A 17978-nucleotide genomic window follows, 5' to 3' on the forward strand; every position below is an offset into this window, starting at 1 on the left:
AGCGTGACAGAGGAGTTTTTTGGCTTACGTCTATGCATGGCACAAACTACGGGGCATGATTTGTATGAAGAGGTGTCAAGATTGTGTAAAGGAGTGGGATTTGCCCCTTGGAAAGAACTGTGGGTTTGACAACCGACGGAGCACTGCGATGTCGTGGACACAGGAGCGGACTGGTGGTCGAAGATACGGAAAGATGCTAAGAGAAAAACGACAGGTGAGCTGACGAAGCTTATCATTGTATCATTACACAGAAGCGTTGTGCGGTAAAGCCTTGAAAATGGAGCCATGTAATGAGCATCATCACGCGCACAGTTAACTTTATCAGAGCCAAAGGTTTGAATCACGCCAGTTCAAGGCATTCTGACGGAGTTAGAACGGAGCAGGTGATTTGCCTTATCACACAGAGGTGCGATGGCTAACCAGGGAAAGGTGCTTCAAAGATTTCGAGCTTCGTGAGGAGATTTGTCTGTTCTTGACAGCAAAGGAAAACACAACACAACTCCGAGACGAAATGTTCTGTGTGAAATGCTTTTCTGTTGTGACATTACGATCATCTGAATGCAATGAACTTGCAGCTGCAGGTCGATGCATGTCATCTCTGATAGTACAGTACAGTGAAGGCATTTAAACCAAACTGACTCTGTGGAGACGCAGATGCGGAAAGAAAATTTGAGCCACTTTCCCAGCTGCCAGACCATGAAAGAGAAGCTCTTCTACCAGTGCGTTCCCGAGCGCCAGTTGGCTGATAAAATAGGTATGCTTGCGCTGACTTTCGACGCCGATTTGCTGACTTTGAAGCACAAAAAGCAGGTTGGAACTGCTCTGGTAACCCATTGCTGTTGACGTGGAAAGCTCACCACCAAACCTCCAAATGAGTTGATTGACCTCAATGCAATGATGCACTGAGGCAAAATATCGGCAGTGGGGTGCTGCGGAGTTCGCCCGTTTCCTCCCCGACACAATGCCCAGCTGCGCATCCAGGCTGCTCAAACGTTGTCTATGTTTGGCAGCACATACCTGTGTGAACAACTGTTTTCTTTGATGAACCTGAACAAAACATCACACAGAAGTCGACTTACTGCTGAACCACCTCCACCAATTCTGAGGATTCCTCAGTAGACCTTACCCCGAACATTGATGAACTTGTGGAAAAGATGGGACACCACCAAGTATCACCTCAACCTCAAACAAGTGAATTACTGTGCAAATCACATTATTAGAGTTTTTACTCAGTTCATGTCACGCCCTGGCCTTAGTATTCTTTTGTTTTCTTTATTATTTTTAGTAGGTCAGGGTGTGACATGGGGAATGTTTGTGTTGTTGGTTTGGGTGATTATATGGTAAAGGGGTGTTGTGTAGTAGGGTTGTTTGAGTGCATGTGTCTAGCGTTGTCTATGTTGGTTAGTTGTCTAGGAGAGTCTATGGTTGCCTGAATGGGTTCCCAATTAGAGGACAGCTGATTTCTGTGTCTCTGATTGGGAGCCATATTTAGGGTAGCCATAGCTTTCATGTATGTGTAATTGTCTATGTTAACTTTACTGTGTTGTGGCACTTCGTTCTTAGCTTCACGATCGTTTTCTTGTTTTGTTTAGGTTGTAAGTGGTTTTTTTTCATTTTCCTTTGTATTCATTAAAAGGAATATGCTTATTTCCTACTGCTGCGTTTGGTCCGTCAATCCTCCAAACGATCGTGACAGAATTACCACCATAGGACCAAGCGGCATGTAAAGCGGCAACAGGACCACTACACAGGATTCTGGAGATGGAGGGACGAATTGGAGGGTAAGGGACCTTGGGCACAACCGGAGAATATCGCCTCCCTCGTGAAGAGCTGGAGCAGCGAAAGCCGAGAGGAGGGATATGAGGAGCAGCACGGAGACAAGGCTGGAAGCCCGAGTACAACCCAAAATTTCTTGGGGGGGCCTTAAAGGGAGTGTGGCGAAGTCAGGTAGAAACCTGCGCATACTCCCTGTACTTACCGTGGAGAGCGAGAGTACGGGCAGACACCGTGTTACGCGTAGAAGCGCACGGTGTCTCCTGTAACGCGTGCATAGCCCGGTCGGTACATTCCAGCTCCACGTATCGGCCGGGCTAGACTGAGCGTAGCCTTATGTCATGAAGCCGGCCCAACGCATCTGGGCACCAGTGCGTCTCTCGGGCCGCGTACATGGCACCAGCCTTACGCATGGTGTTCCCGGTTCGCCTACATAGGCCGTGCGGTTATTCACCTCCCCGCACTGGTCAGGCGACGGGACAGATACCAGGTAAGGTTGGGCAGGCTCGGCGCTCAAGGAGCCAGACGCATGGCACGGTCCGGATTTCCGCGCCACCTCCCGCCCCTACCCAGTACCACCAGTGCCTCCTCCACGCACTAGCCCTATGGTGCGTGTCTCCAGCCCTTTACCACCAGTGCCTAAACCACGCAACAAGCCTCCTGTGTGTCCCCAGAGTCCTGTCTCCTGTTGCTGCTCCCCCGCACTACCTGAGATGCGTGTCCACAGTCCGTACCACCAGTGTCCGCACCACGCCACTAGCCTAAGTGCCGCTCCCAGGTCCAGTATGCCCTGTTCCTTCTCCCCGCCATAGCCCTGAGATGCGTGTCCCCAGCCCGGTTACCACCATCCGGCACCACGCACCAGGCCTACAGTGCGCCTCAGCCGGCCAGAGTCTGCGTCTCCAGCGCGCCTAACTGCCGTCTGCCACGGCGCCTGAACTGCCTCTGCCCAGCGCTGCCTGCCCAGCCGGCCTGAACTGCCCGTCTGCCCAGCGCGCCTGAACTGCCGTCTGCCCACGGCGCCTGAACTACCCGTCTGCCCAGCGGCGGCCTGAACTGCCCGTCTGCCAGCGGCGCCTGAACTGCCCGTCTCCATACGCCGTCGAACTGTCGTCTGCCATGAGCCTGCAAAGCCGCCCGTCTGCCATGAGCTGCAAACGCCCGTCTGCATGAGCCTACAGAGCCGTCGCCAGACAGGAACGCCTAGAGCCGTCCGCCAGACAGAGCCGCTAGAGCCTTCCGCCAACCGGATCAGCCAGACCTTCCGCCAGACCGGATCAGACCAGAGCCTTCCGCCAGACGGATCAGCCAGAGCCTTCCGCCAGACCGGATCAGCCGTACGAGCCATGACCGTCCAGACCCGTCAGCGAGCCCATGACGTCCAGAGCCGTCAGCGCCATGACGCCAGAGCCGTCAGCGACCATGACCGTCCAGACCTCAGCGAGCCATGACCGTCCAGAGCCGTCAGCGAGCCATGACCGTCCAGAGCCGTCAGCCAGCCATGACCGTCCAGACCGTCAGCCAGCCATTGACCGTCAGAATCCGTCAGCCAGCCATGAGCAGCCAGATCCGTCAGCCAAGCCATGAGCAGCCAGATCCGTCAGCCACATGAGCAGCCAGATCCGTCAGCCAGCCAAGCAGCCAGATCTGTCAGCCAGCCATGGCCGTCCCTCAGTCCGGAAGCTGCAGTCCCTCAGTCCGGAGCTGCAGTCCCTCAGTCCGGAGCTGCAGTCCCTCAGCGGAGCTGCCGTTCCTCAGTCCGGAGCTGCCCTTATCCGGTGCTGCCCCTTACCCTGGTACTGCCCCTTAGTCGGAGCTGCCCCTTAGTCCGGAGCTGCCCCAGTCCGGAGCTGCCCTTAGTCCGGAACTGCCCCTTAATTCAGTGGGTTAATGTGGAGGGGGGTCATTTGGAGGAAGCTAAGGAGCGGTTAGTGACTTGGTGGGGTGGGGACCACGACCAGCGCCGGAGCCCCACCGTGGAGGGAGACCCACCCAGACCTCCCCTAGACTGTGTAATGGTGCGCCCGGATTCGCACCTAAGGGGGGTTATGTCACGCCCTGGCCTTAGATTCTTGTTTTTATTTATTATTTAGTTCAGGGTGTGACATGGGAATGTTTGTGTTTTGTTGTTTTGGGTGATTATATGTAAAGGGGGTGTTTGGTGTAGTGTATGGGTTTTGTTGAGTGCATTGTCTAGCGTTGTCTATGTTGGTTTAGTTGTCAGGAGAGTCTATGGTTGCCTGAATGGGTTCCAATTAGAGACAGCTGATTTCTGTTGTCTCTGATGGGAGCCATATTTAGGTAGCCATAGCTTTCATGTGATGTGGGTAATTGTCTATGTTAAACGTTTGTAGCCTGTGTGTTGCACTTCGTTCTTAGCTTCACGATCTTTTCTTGTTTGTTTAGTGTGTAAGTGTTTTGTTTCATTTTGCCTTTGTATTCATTAAAAGGAATATGGCTTATTTTCCTACTGCTGCGTTTTGGTCCGTCAATCCTCCAAACGATCGTGACAGTTCAAGTTTAAAAGTTAAAGTTAATATTTGTTTTCACTGCATGTTACTTCTCCTTAAACAAAGTGTTGTTTTGATTAATAGATTTTTGCACTTTATTTATTGTATTTCAATCCAAATATTTTAAAAATATTTCAGTTGAGTGGATGATAGAAAATGCTATATTGTTTTTTCTTTGAAGAATTTAGCCCACTTTGCTAAAATAGAAAATATAGGCTACTGATGGTGCCTTGAAATACCGTTTCTTTCATTTAATGTTCATGTTATGGGGATTTTATATAAAGGAAATTGTCTTTTGTGTCTGTTGAAAATTAAAGATTACTGACAGAGCCATAAGAAAATATTGCTTATTTACTGATCATATGGAATATATTTGTAGGGTTCAGTAGGTTCAATTAGGTTCACTAGACTTATGCGTCATTTAAAAATTTCAATGAACATTCGAACAGTCCGCCCTCGGCTTGTAGCTAAATTTTTTATTTGGCCCTCCGTCCATTTGACTTTGACACCCCTGCTCTAGACCCACTCAGTTTTTCACCACAAAAACACCAGACAAGGCAAGAAAATATAGAACCAGCTCACCTGCTTTTACACTATAATTTGACTAATAGATGTTCAATGTTCTTTTGAAATAAATATTTTAAAAGAATAGTTAAACCATATTCAAATGAGACTTCAATTCACGTAACAGGGTTGACTTCAAAATGAGGGACAGACTTCAATGAATCACTAATCACATGAAATAAAAATCATCTTCAGAAAATAACTTTGTCAAAGCAACAACATGACTAGGGCTTTACAATGACGGTGAAAACTTGGAGTATTTTTTGAGGTTAGAATCTTCCTAGAGTCACATAGAGTGCACAGATGCAAAATGCTGATTTATTTACTTTATTTGTGCTTTAACCTCTTGAAAGATGTGCTCTTTATGACAGAATGTTAAAATTAGGTCAACTCAAATGTTTTTTTTGGACCAAGTTATACTTCTAAACTGCACCGAACTGGTGAAAGACCAACTACTGGTTAGGCTTGGATTTGTGTCTTGTGTATTTGCTCCCCGTCAGGCAGCGTAGCTGTAAAAGCTGATGACTGTGAGACTAGAAGAGAGACACAATATAGCTGATGTGAACCAAACTGTCGACACGCCTGTTATCTACCCAACATGCTGCTCATTGTGCTCACTTCTCTTCTCTCTCCTCCGATGATACCATCCTCGCTTTCTTATCTTCCTGAGCGCTCTCTTCATGCTCCCTATTTGCTCCTACCCATTTTCTTTTCAAATGTGCACATTTCTCTTGCTCTTCCTCCTTCTCTTTGCTCTCTCTCTCATCACTATCTCTCCCACTCTCCATCTCTCTCTTTCTCCTCTCCCACTTTCTGTCTCTTTCACTCTTCTTCTCCCTCGCTCTGTCTCTTCTCACTCTTTCTCCTCCCTCGCTCTGTCTCTTTCTCACTCTTCTTCCTCCTCGCTCTGTCTCTTCTCACTCTTCTTCCTCCCTCGCTCTGTCTCTTTCTTTCCAAATCGACTAATTTCTCGCTTCTCCCCGTGGTGGTGTAGTCATTGGGCAGACAGGATTAACCCGGCTCCTCCAATTACCCGGAGAAATCCTGATCGGAAAATGATTCTCATTACTGACGCCTGAGTCACCTGTTTCTGCTGCGAGCGTAACTAGAGAGATCTACAAGGAGAGGAGGAGGAGGGAGGAGAAGGGGGGAGAGAGAATCATTACAACACTGTATACAGACAAATGTGTTCATTCTTTGGATCTTTTGTGAGTGTAATGTACTGTTCATTTCACTTTTGTTTATTATTTATTGAACTTGCTTTGGCAATGTAAACATATGTTTCCATGCCATATAGCCCACTGAGAGAGAAGAGGGAGAGAGAGAGAGAGAGAGAGAGTATCAAATCCCAGACAAATCAGCCTCATCAAAGAATCACAGAGAGATTGACTATGGCCAATAGCCCTGATTTAACCACTGTCTGGTTATAGGGAGAGAGGAGAAGTCACACAGCGATAGGCCCGGGAGTGTGTGGGCAGAGCGTGAGGAGAAGGCTGAAGAGATTGTGGTAAAGCTGAGGCGCTTTACTGCAGTTACAGGAGCTGCTGAAGTTACTAACTTGTCCCCTCAGGCGTACACAGTTACTCTGACACACAGAGACAGGAACGTATACTGCGTTGTCACATTACAATTACCATCTGGCTTTGGGTTACTGTAGTTGAACCATTCCATTTCCTCCACTTGTATATAAAGATGTGTATGTGTATTGGTGTGTGGGAATGTGTATGATACCGGACACGTGTTGATATCTGTAAACGTATGTGTCTGACAAGGTATTTAAAACAACTGTGGTTTGTTGTGTGTGTGTGTGTGTTTGTGTGTGTTAGGTATGCGTATCCTGGTGACCCTGCTACTGGACACCCTGCCCATGCTGGGAACGTCCTGCTGCTCTGTTTCTTTGTCTTCTTCATCTTCGGCATCGTGGGCGTGCAGCTGTGGGCGGGGCTACTGAGGAACCGCTGCTTCCTGCCTGAGAACTTCTCACTGTGAGTAGAACTGTGTATGTGCGCGCGCGTGTGTGTGGTGTGGTGGGTGTGGGGGGGGTGAGGTTTTGGTGAGAAGTGGTGACGACAGTGGGGTAGAGGGTTAGGGTTAAGAAAGGGGTAAATGAATGGTTTTGTTAATTGGGTTTGGTTAGATGGTAATGAGGTCTGAGGCAAACGAGGTGAGTTTATTTTCTACAGTAAATGAGCCTCTGTTACTTAATCTGTGTGCGGGCTGTTGATGAGGATTGCTTGGTTTCCAGAACGTGGGATGTTGATACGCTGTATAACCAGATAAGTTCTAGCTGCGCACACATTCTGAGGAAACCGATGACCTCACAAAAATTCAGTTAAGAAACGTATAATAGCTGAAGTGAGCAGTACGACCTTCATATGAGTAATACAAATGCAGTTTTTTGGAGTAAGGTATGCTTAAATTTAACTCCCCCACTAAGCCACGCATCCAATCATTTACCAGTGTGCCTTCGCTCTTCGATTGAATTGTAGAGTTACCACCCATGACATAAGTGTAACGGTTTTCGTCGTCTGAAGAAGAGTAGTCGGACCAAAGCGCAGCGTGGTAAGTGTTCATGCTTTTTATTGAAACTGAACACTAAACAAAATAACAAAGAGAATAACCGAAACAGTCCTGTCAGGTGCAAAACACTAAACAGAAAATAACTACCCACAAAAACCATGTGGGAAAAAGATACCTAAGTATGGTTCTCAATCAGAGACAACGATAGACAGCTGCCTCTGATTGATAACCACACCCGGCCAAACAACAAAGAAATACAAAACATAGAAAATGAACATAGAATGCCCACCCAAATCACACCCTGACCAAACCAAAATAGAGACATAAAAAGCTCTCTACGGTCAGGGCGTGACAATAAGGCCTTATACATAGACCTGAAACTCATAGTTTACAGGCCACATCAGGCCTGCAAGTCTGGCAACATTCCACAAACAGTAATCTTCCAACCAGGAGTTCTGAAAACCTGGGAAATGAACCAGAATCTTGCAACCGTAACTGTAAATCACARTATGCTAGTTTGCAAAGTGATGTCTAATTCCTGTTGGAATCTAGCCAGCTTTAGGCTATCCAACAGTTYAAATGTGTATTCAGCCGCAACCTGCAGTCATAATGACTGCCAGGATTAAACCCAGTGGGAGGAGATGACCGAAGCCATTTAAAGTGGAACAACCATTTCAGTAACGGGTGCAAAAATTCTTTGATTGGATTTGTTTACCAAACGGTCATTTATCTTTGTGTAGCATCAACATTTGAATCAATCAATCATTCAATGTACATGCAAAAACACAGACATTAAAAACAATTCCAAACTATCAACCTGCKGTAGCAAATGCTGGGGYAAAAAGTACATTTGTTATCATATRTTWAAAAAATGTAGTGGGTGTGACTTCTCATTTAGTTTTGAGTAAGTAGCACAAAAATATTTTAAGTAATAATGACTTTTCATTGACTTTGAGTACAACTTACTAGAAGTATTTGAGTAAAAAATGCCTTGGGGTTTACAGTGTAGGGAAAGTTTGACCTTGAAATATAGTACCGTCAGACATACTGGCCACCACCGCCATTTCCTGAGCAGCGTCATCACTCCTGTATTATAAAACGAGTAGCCATGATTATATAGAGGTGATAAATGGGAAGGAGAGGATAACTAGTGAGATTAGTGAGAGACCATTACTGCCCATACCCATAGACAGCAGTGGGCTCTATAAGTAATACATGTTATATGACATTTCCACCATGGTAGTTATGATTTATGACATTTTCTCATAAGGACCTAAATGTCCTCCTACATTATGGGTTCGTGAAGACTGTTCATTCTATTCTATTTGGACTAAACATTTCAGGTTCTCTATAAATGTCATGAAATGTTACATTCCATCATTTTGTATTTCATAATAGTAGATAAAGCCATAAAAACAGACTGCAACAGTAATTAACTTTAATGGAAAGACATCTTTAATCATAACCTTAATTACCACAGTTTTGCCATTGCATTAGCCACGTAACTGCACACTATTAAACTCCATGGTGGATACAAGGATTAAATCCCCTCCAACACAGATTGACTCGCCAGCAGAAGCTGTTGCATAACTCCATCCTAAAGTGTGAAATAGCTTAAATAGCTTAAATAAATATATATGTGTTAGCATATAAATATATAACTGGGACTGCCATAGCAGTACTAGAGGGAGGATTTGGCCCAGTAAGTAATTGAAGCTACTTGTGTGGCTAATGTATCAAAACACACACACACACACACACGACACCACACACAGCACACACACCCAACACACAACACACACACACACACACAACACACAACACGCGATCCAGCGTGTCATCACTCGCCTCCAGGCAGAAGTCCTGTGTTGACAAGAACGCACAATTATCTATCCTCTGAAGGAGATGTGCGCCATTAGAGCTAAGCGTGGTTTAACAATGACACCCAGACGAGGGTTACATACCTGTACAACGTGCACTCCCGAGTGGCGGCGCGGTCTAAGGCACTGCATCTCAGTGCTAGAGGCCGTCACTACAGACATGGTTTTTCGGTTTCCAGGCTGTATCACAACCGGCCGTGCATTGGAGGTCCCATTTGGGCGGCGCACCATTGGCCCAGGCGTGGTCCGGGTTAGGGTTTGGCCGGAGTAGGCGCCATTGTAAATAAAAAATGAGTTTCTTACTGCTTGCCTAGTTAATAAAGGTACAACTATATATTTGTAAATGCACAGATTGCGTAGGGAACAATGGTGAAAAACCTAGATGGGAGCATTCAACCACTGCTACAACTAACTTGCTATTTATCCTTCTCCTCTCTTCCTCTGTCCTCTACCTGTGGCCGCTGTGGAACTACCACCAGCAGAGAACCATGACCAGAAGCCCGTCATATTCTTCAACTGCCTTTAAAGCTACTAGAAACTCAACTGGTAACGCTCTCTCTTCCTTGTCTTTAAATCAGTCCTCAGTCCGTCGAGCTAGGCAAACTATTACAACGGAGAACGATGACGAGAACCTTCTCTGCTCCATCCGGAGCATGGCATGCGTCTGTGTTCCTCTGTGCCCATTCCTGTATGAGGAGGGAGGTCGTCCAGTGTCAGATGGACATGAACTCCTACAACAGGCACAGACAACACCGAACCTGCATCAACTGGAACCAGTATAGCAGTAACTGCTCGGCGGGAAACGCAACCCTTAAAGGGGCCATCAACTTTGATACATCTGCTACGCCTGGCTGCATTTTTCAGGTGAGATAATGGCATGGGCGTGCCTGTGTAACTCAGTGGAGGCTGCTGATGGGAAGGAACGGCTCACCATGATGGCTGGAACAGAGGGAATGGCATGGATCAAACCCATGGGAAACCATTTGATACATTCAGCTCATTCCGCTTACAACAAGAACATCCTCCCCAATTAGGTGCCACAACGCTTCCTGTGGTATACATTGCCCGTACGCATATACCTTCTATGTATTGTATACACAGCAAAACAGAATACATGTACAGTTGAAGTCGGATAGTTTACATTTACTACTTAGGTTGGAGTCATTAAAACTCGTTTTTCAACCACTCACCATTTTTGTTAACAAACTATAGTTTTGGCAAGTGTTTAGGACATCTACTTCGTGCATGACACAAGTTAATTTCCAAACTAATGTGTTTAGCAGACAGATTATATTTCTACTTATAATTCGCTGTGTTCACAATTCCAGGGGTCAGAAGTTTACAATACACTAAGTTGACTGTGCCTTTAAACAGCTTGGAAAATTCCAGAAAATGATGGTATGGCTGTAGAAGCTTATTTTTGAGTGAATTGGAGGTGTACCTGTGGTGTATTTCAAGTGCTCCTTCTTCAGTGCCTTCTTTGCTTGGAAGTAATTCAGCCAAGCCTAGAAAAGAAATGGTAGACCTCCACAAGTTGTTTCATCCTGGGAGCATTTCCAAAACGTGAAAGGTAAACCACGTTCATAACTGTAAAAACAGTAGTATGTAAGTATAACCACCATACGCTGTCTACGCTCAGCAGAAAAAGCCACTATAACAAAAGTCAGACTATGGTTGTTGCAACCTGCGACATGGGGACAAAGATCCTACTTTTGGAGAAATGTCCTCTGGTCTGATGAAAAAAAATAGAACGGTTGGCCATAATGACCATCGTTATGTTTGGAGGAAAAAGGGGGAGACATGCAAGCCGAAGAACACCATCCACGTGAAGCACGGGGGTGGCAGCATTTCATGTTGTGGGGGTGCTTTGCTGCAGGAGGGACTGGTGCACTTACAAAATAATGGCATATCATGAGAAGGAATTATGGTGGATATATTGAAAGCACATCTCAAGACATAGTCCAGCGAAGTTAAAGCTTGGTCGCAAATGGTCTTTCCAAATGTACAAATGACCCCAAAGCCCCCCCATACTTTTCCCAAAACGTTCCCTTTGGGGCCCACATGGCTTTTTAAGGACAACAAAGTCAAGGTATTGGAGTGGACATACAAAGCCTGACCTCCAAATCCTAAGAAAGTTTGTGGGGCAGAACTGACTAAAAGCGTGTGCGAGCAAGGAGGCCTACAAACTGACTCAGTTATACACCAGCTCTGTTCAGAGGAATGGGCCAAAATTCACTAGGTCCAACTATTGGTGGAAGCTTGTGGAAGGCTACCCGAAATTTTTTCTTGACCCAAGTTAAAACCAATTTAAAGGCAGATGCTACCAATACTATTCAGTGTATGTAAACTTCTGACCACTGGGAATGTGGATGAAAGAAATAAAAACTGAAATAAATCATTCTCTACTATTAATTCTGACATTTCACATTCTTAAAATACAAGTGGTGATCCTAACTGACCAACGGCAGGGAGTTTTCACTAGGATTAAATGTCAGGAATTGTTGAAAAACTGAGTTTTGTGTATTTGGCTAAGTGTTCCAAACTTTTCGACTTCAACTGTATGTACATGCAGGCCACATGCACACTTACACTCCGCAAAGACAGTCAAAACTGTTGACCCTAAAAAAACCAAGGATTTAATGTTTCCAGGATTGGCAGTATTTCAGAAGTGTCTCAGGAAGATGGCATCACTGTCTCATTGTCTGATGCGAAATTAGTGATCAGCTGCAAGTACTCGGAGCCTGCGAGTTTAAAGTGTCGTGGTGCTTTTAATTGTTGGCACCAGGGTTAGAGACGCTGATTTTTGGAAATTGGGTTTTAAACGCTACAGTGTACAGTATCTCGTTCAAAAGTACTTTTAAAGCAGACGGCAAGTGTTTTTTTAATCTCTTACGTTGTTTTGACTACACCAAACAGTTGACTGCAGCTCTACAGTTTACATCAAAGTCTTAAGGAGGGATCAGTCAAGTGGTCAGTCCACTGTTTGGTGTAGTCAAAACAACGTAAGAGATTAAAAAAACTGCCGATGCTGCTTTAAAAGGTTACTTTTGAACGAGATACTGTACAGTGTAGCGTAAAACCAATTTCCAAAGATCAGCTGTCTCTACCTGGTGCCAAAATTAAAGCACCACGACACTTTAAATCGCAGGCTCTGGTATGCAGCTGATCACTAAGTTCGCATCAGACAGATGAGACAGTGATGCCATCTTCTTGAAGACACTTCTGAAATACTGCAATCTGGAACATTAAATGCCTTGGTTTTTTATGGGTCAACAGTTTTGACTGTGCTTTGCGGAGTGTAAGTGTGCATGTGGCTGCAATGTACATACAGTTGAAGTCGAAAGTTGGATACACCTTAGCCAATACAATTAAACTCAGTTTTTTCACATTCTGACATTTAATCTAGTGAAAACTCCCTGCCTTTGGTCAGTTAGGATCACACTGTATTTTAAGAATGTGAAATTCAGAATAATAGTAGAGATGATTTATTTCATTTTGTTTTTATTTCTTTCATCACATTCCCAGTGGGTCAGAAGTTTACATACACTGAATTAGTATTTGGTAGCATTGCTTTTAAATTGTTTTAACTTGGTCAAACATTTCGGGTAGCCTTCACAAGCTTCCCACAATAAGTTGGGTGAATTTTGGCCCATTCCTCCCTAGACAGAGCTGGTGTAACTGAGTCAGGTTTGTTAGGCCTCCTTGCTCGCACAACGCTTTTTCAGTTTCTGCCCCAAAACTTTCTATAGGATTGAGGTCAGGGCTTTGTGTGTCCACTCCAATACCTTGACTTGTTGTCCTTTAAGCCATGTTGCCAGAACTTTTGGATAGTATGTTTGGGGGTCATTGTACATTTGGAAGACCGATTTGCGACCAAGCTTTAACTTCCTGACTGATGGTCTTGAGATGTTGCTTCAATATATTCCACATAATTTCCCTTCCTCATGCGCCATCTATTTGTGAAGTGCACCAGTCCCCTCCTGCAGCAAAGCACCCCACAACATGATTGCTGCCACCCCCGTGCTTCACGGTTGGGATGGTTTCCTTCGCGCTTGCATGTCTCCCCCTTTTTCCTCCAAACATAACGATGGTCATTAATGGCCAGCCGTTCTATTTTTGTTTCATTCAGACCAGAGACATTTCTCCAAAAAGTAGATCTTTGTCCCCATGTGCAGTTGCAACCTAGTCTGGCTTTTGTAACGTGGCTTTTTCCTTGCTGAGCGGTATGACAGCTATGTGTTTATACTTACGATACTACTGTTTGTACAGATGAACGTGGTACCTTCAGGCGTTTTGAAAGTTGCTCCCAGGGATGAAACAGACTTGTGGAGGTCTACCATTTCTTTTCTGGGTCTTGGCTGAATTATTCAGCAAAGAGGCACTGAGAAGGAGCACTTGAAATACATCCACAGGTACACCTCCAATTACTCAAAAATAAGCTTCTACACGCCATGACATCATTTTCTGGATTTTCCAAGCTGTTTAAAGGCACAGTCAACTTAGTGTATGTAAACTTCTGACCCACTGGAATTGTGACACAGGGAATTAATAAGTGAAATAATCTGTCTGTAAACAATTGTTGGAAAGATTACTTGTGTCATGCACGAAGTAGATGTCCTAACCGACTTGCCAAAACTTATAGTTTGTTAACAAGAAATGTGTGGAGTGGTTGAAAAACGAGTTTTAATGCATCCAACCTAAAGTGTTGTAAACTTCCGACTTCAACTGTACATGTATCTGTGTTGCTGTGTATACAATCATATAAGTATATGCGTACGGCAATGTATAACCACAGAAGGTTGGTGGCACTTATTGGGGGAGGATGGTCTTTGTGGTAAGCGGAATGAGTGGAATGGTATCAAATGGTTTCCATGTGTTTGATGCCATTCCATTCGCTCTGTTCCAGCCATCTTGTGTGAGCCGTCCTCCCATCAGCAGCCTCCACTGATGTACACAGGCACGCCATGCCATTTTCTTCACCTGAGATGGCGATCCAGGCGTAGCAGATGTTATCAAAGTTGATGGCCTTTGAAGGGGTTGACGTTTCCCGCCCGAGCAGTTACTGTAGTACTGGTTCCAGTTGATGCGGTGGGTTGTCTGTGCTGTTGTAGAGTTCATGTCATCTGACACTGGAAGACCTCCCCTCCTCATACAGGGATGGGCACAGAGGAACACAGACGCATGCCGCATCTCCTGGGCATGGAGCAGATGAAGGGGTTCTCTGTCATCCGTTCTCCGTGTGGTAATAGTTGCCTAGCTCGACGGACTGAGGATGAAGAGAGAGGAGAGAGAGAGCGTTACAGTTGAGGTTCTAGTAGCTTTAGGCATTGAGGAATATGACGGGCTTCTGGTCATGGTTCTCTGCTTGGTGGTAGTTCCACAGCGCCACAGGTAGAGGACTAGAGGGCAAGAGAGAGAGAGGGGATAATAGCAAGGTTGTGTAGCAGTTGGTGGAATTCTCCCATCTAGGGTTTTCACCATTGTTCCCCTACGCAATCTGTGCATTTCCATATATATATTTTGTACCTTTATTTAACTAGGCAAGTCAGTTAAGAACTCATTTTTATTTACAATGGCGGCCTACTCCGGCCAAACCCTAACCCGGACGACGGGGCCAATTGTGCGCCGCCCTGGGACCTCCAATCACGGCCGGTTGTGATACAGCCTGGAAACGAAACCATGGTCTGTAGTGACGCCTTAGCACTGAGATGCAGTGCCTTAGACCGCTGCGCCACTCGGGAGTGCACGTGTCCAGTATGTCCTCGTCTGGGTGTCTGTGTTAACCACGGCTTAGCTCTAATGGCGCACATCTCCGTCAGAGGATAGATAATTGGTGCGTCTGTCAACACAGACTCTGCCTGGAGGCGATGTGACACGCTGGATCGGTGTGTGTGTGTGTGTGTGTGTGTGTGTGTGTGTGTGTGTGTGTGTGTGTGTGTGTGTGTGTGTGTGTGTGTGTGTGTGTGTGTGTGTTGTGTGTGTGTGTGTGTGTGTGTGGTGTGTTTTGATACATTAGCCACACAAGTAGCTTCAATTACTTACTGGGCCAAATCCTCCTCTAGTACTGCTATGGCAGTCCAGTTATATTTATTCAACAACTGGAAAGAACGTTGTCTAAAACGGATAACTCATGTACTGATACTGGAAGCTCGCTATGAGGTGTGCGAACATAACAGATATTATCTCATGAGCACTTGGAGTGACTGAGTGTGGAAATATATCGAGATAATCCTAGCTGTGTGTACTGCTGTGAGGAGATAATGCAATACTGCTTACTGGAGTGGTACTTGAGGGTGAGGAGAAGAGTAAGTATATCATAATCCGTATGGTGAATGAGCGTAGCAGCGAATAATACATGATCTACGGGAGGTGACTGATAGGTGAGGAATACAAGATTAGCTATCTGGAGGTGGCATGAGGTGAGGGATGACAGGATACTACTACTGGAGCGGTGCTGAGTGTTGAGGAAAATACAGATACTAATGCTCATAGGTATATGCTGATGGTGAGGAACAGATAGCATAGTTAATTACGTATAATGGATGTAGATGATGGTAGGTCGATTGGATACAACTAACAAGTTACTCTACTGGTTGAATTGTGAGGTGTAGGCAAAAATGATTAAATGTTTAAGGCATAAAGGTTTTCACTATGGTTCTGTTCTTTTTCTAAGCCTTGTGATTTAAATGAGAAAAAGATTTTTTATTGATCTATCAAATTTGAGCATTGGGTTGCATTTAGTTCTATATGGATTATTTGACTCTGCCTCTTCTTAATGTTTTGGATTAATAAGATAGTAGTGGCTTGCTGGCATACTTTATACTCTGGACAGCTGTATAGGTGTTCAGTGCTCTAATCATATTTGGCCAATGAGTACCATACTAGGGAGCAATTGTCAATCAGTAGCAGTTGTCTACGCAACGCATAATGTAGGGCAAGCGCTGCTCATTTTGCTAGAAGTGTGGCTTGTTGGATACTTCTCGCTAGACATTCCTGAATGGACTGAGATACAGACCAGACCTATACTTAAATGAATGGCAGTAGGAAAGAGGACATGTGAACATCATGAAGGCAGGAATATAGATATTGGGATGTGAGTGATATGTAATGTATAATTGAGTGGAACAAAGATTGCATACTTAAATTAGTACTGTTGGATTGGTTTTGTTTTTTCATAATGGTATTTGTCCCATTGGAACGGTCTTCGCCGGCTTATATGGATCTTGTATACATATAGGGCAGTACAATACACTGTGTTTTTTTTCTACTTGTGGATACATAGTTTTCATACATCTTCTGTACTTGCCATCTCTTCTACAACTATTGTTTTCTCGCTTGATAGTACTCATGGCTAGCATCCAGATTATTAATATAATAGACAAAGTTCGCGAAGGTGGATATAAGAACTGCTTTGTTTGCAATATCCGGAGTGTGGTAGGGTTAGAGCTCCTGTGTGGGTCCTAGCTAATGTAGAGACTCCATCTGTCCAACAGGAGTAAGCGGTTCTAACTGTAACGCATATATAAATGGGTCGAGAATGGTTGCGGAAACTTACATCCTACTGACATGCTCGTAGCAAGGCCCAAGAGACGCTGCATTTCTTTGATATAACCTCCTCAATTTTTAATACGCTCTCTGCTGTGCTTATAGCTCGGATTAGGTATTTGAACCTTTTAAAGTTTTCGTACTCATCTCTCATAGAAAAATGATAGGTTTATCTATAAATCTTGGAATTGTACAGTATTAACGCGTTTCATGTAAATATCTTGTCCACACATGTAAGAATTATATTTCTTGATAGTGCTAACCTCAAAATCAATTTTGATGATTATGTCTCTCAATTACATATACTTTAGGTGTTGAGTGATAGTTAACTATATTTACACATAAGCTATATCATTTTCATAAGATAATGGATACATAATGTTTTGTTACCTCCTTTTTCTGTCAAAACAGAATTGACCAGTTTCGCACTTATCACGGGCAAAAAAGTGTGTTTGGGGTGATAAGATTTTGGAAATCAATTTGTATTGTGTATAAAAATTTGAGTTTCTGGGCACTCTTGCCCATTTTGTCATGGTATCCATAGTAGGGATACAATTGATTCTCGTAACTTGAGTATTCAACAAGTGGCCTCCTCAAGTGGGCTGACTGTGTTGGTTGAGCACCAACCACACAACAAAACGACTAAAACATCGACACCGATCACACACACCTCACTCCTATTTCTTGTGGTCATATACCACCCAATGAGCAAATCCCAACATGGGAACATTTTACGCAACATATTAGATATTTGCTATTCCCCACCGCGGAGACTCATAACATCTTTTGTATTCTCACGGAAATGACAGATTCTGTGCACACAATTTTCTTAATGCAGACTATATAATATATGAAACGGGTGTTACAATCCTTTTTTACTCCGAACGTCTCTGTGGGGATTTATTAAAGCTTAATCTCTGGAGGCCTGTCAGCGCTTCCATCTAAATGATTCTGACTATCGTTAGGTGCGGGCAGCTATGAAAATGATACACCAACGATATTTTACTGTTATGTAATCGTGCTCTGTTTCACTATTTGGTATTTAGACTCCTATGAACATGGTAGAAAAGGAGAGGCTAGAAGGGAGTCCTCATGTGATTTAATACCAACTTATGACGCGAAACATTAGAACATCACTAAAGTATGGGCAAACTAGCTGAAATAGTGTGATTTTCACATGTTACGG

General features: G+C 44.5%; 1 protein-coding gene across 1 annotated transcript in view; it reads left to right on the forward strand.

Moving 5' to 3' along the window:
- The window catches only part of cacna1g (calcium channel, voltage-dependent, T type, alpha 1G subunit), a 207000-nt gene that overhangs the window by 41120 nt on the left and 147902 nt on the right, over positions 1 to 17978 (forward strand). The window contains 1 exon segment of the mRNA XM_070445033.1: positions 6780 to 6832. Coding sequence (XP_070301134.1) covers positions 6780 to 6832 — 53 coding nt within the window.

This window comes from Salvelinus sp. IW2-2015, linkage group LG8 (assembly GCF_002910315.2).
Source record: "Salvelinus sp. IW2-2015 linkage group LG8, ASM291031v2, whole genome shotgun sequence".
In the NCBI taxonomy this organism is placed as follows: Eukaryota; Metazoa; Chordata; class Actinopteri; order Salmoniformes; family Salmonidae; genus Salvelinus; species Salvelinus sp. IW2-2015.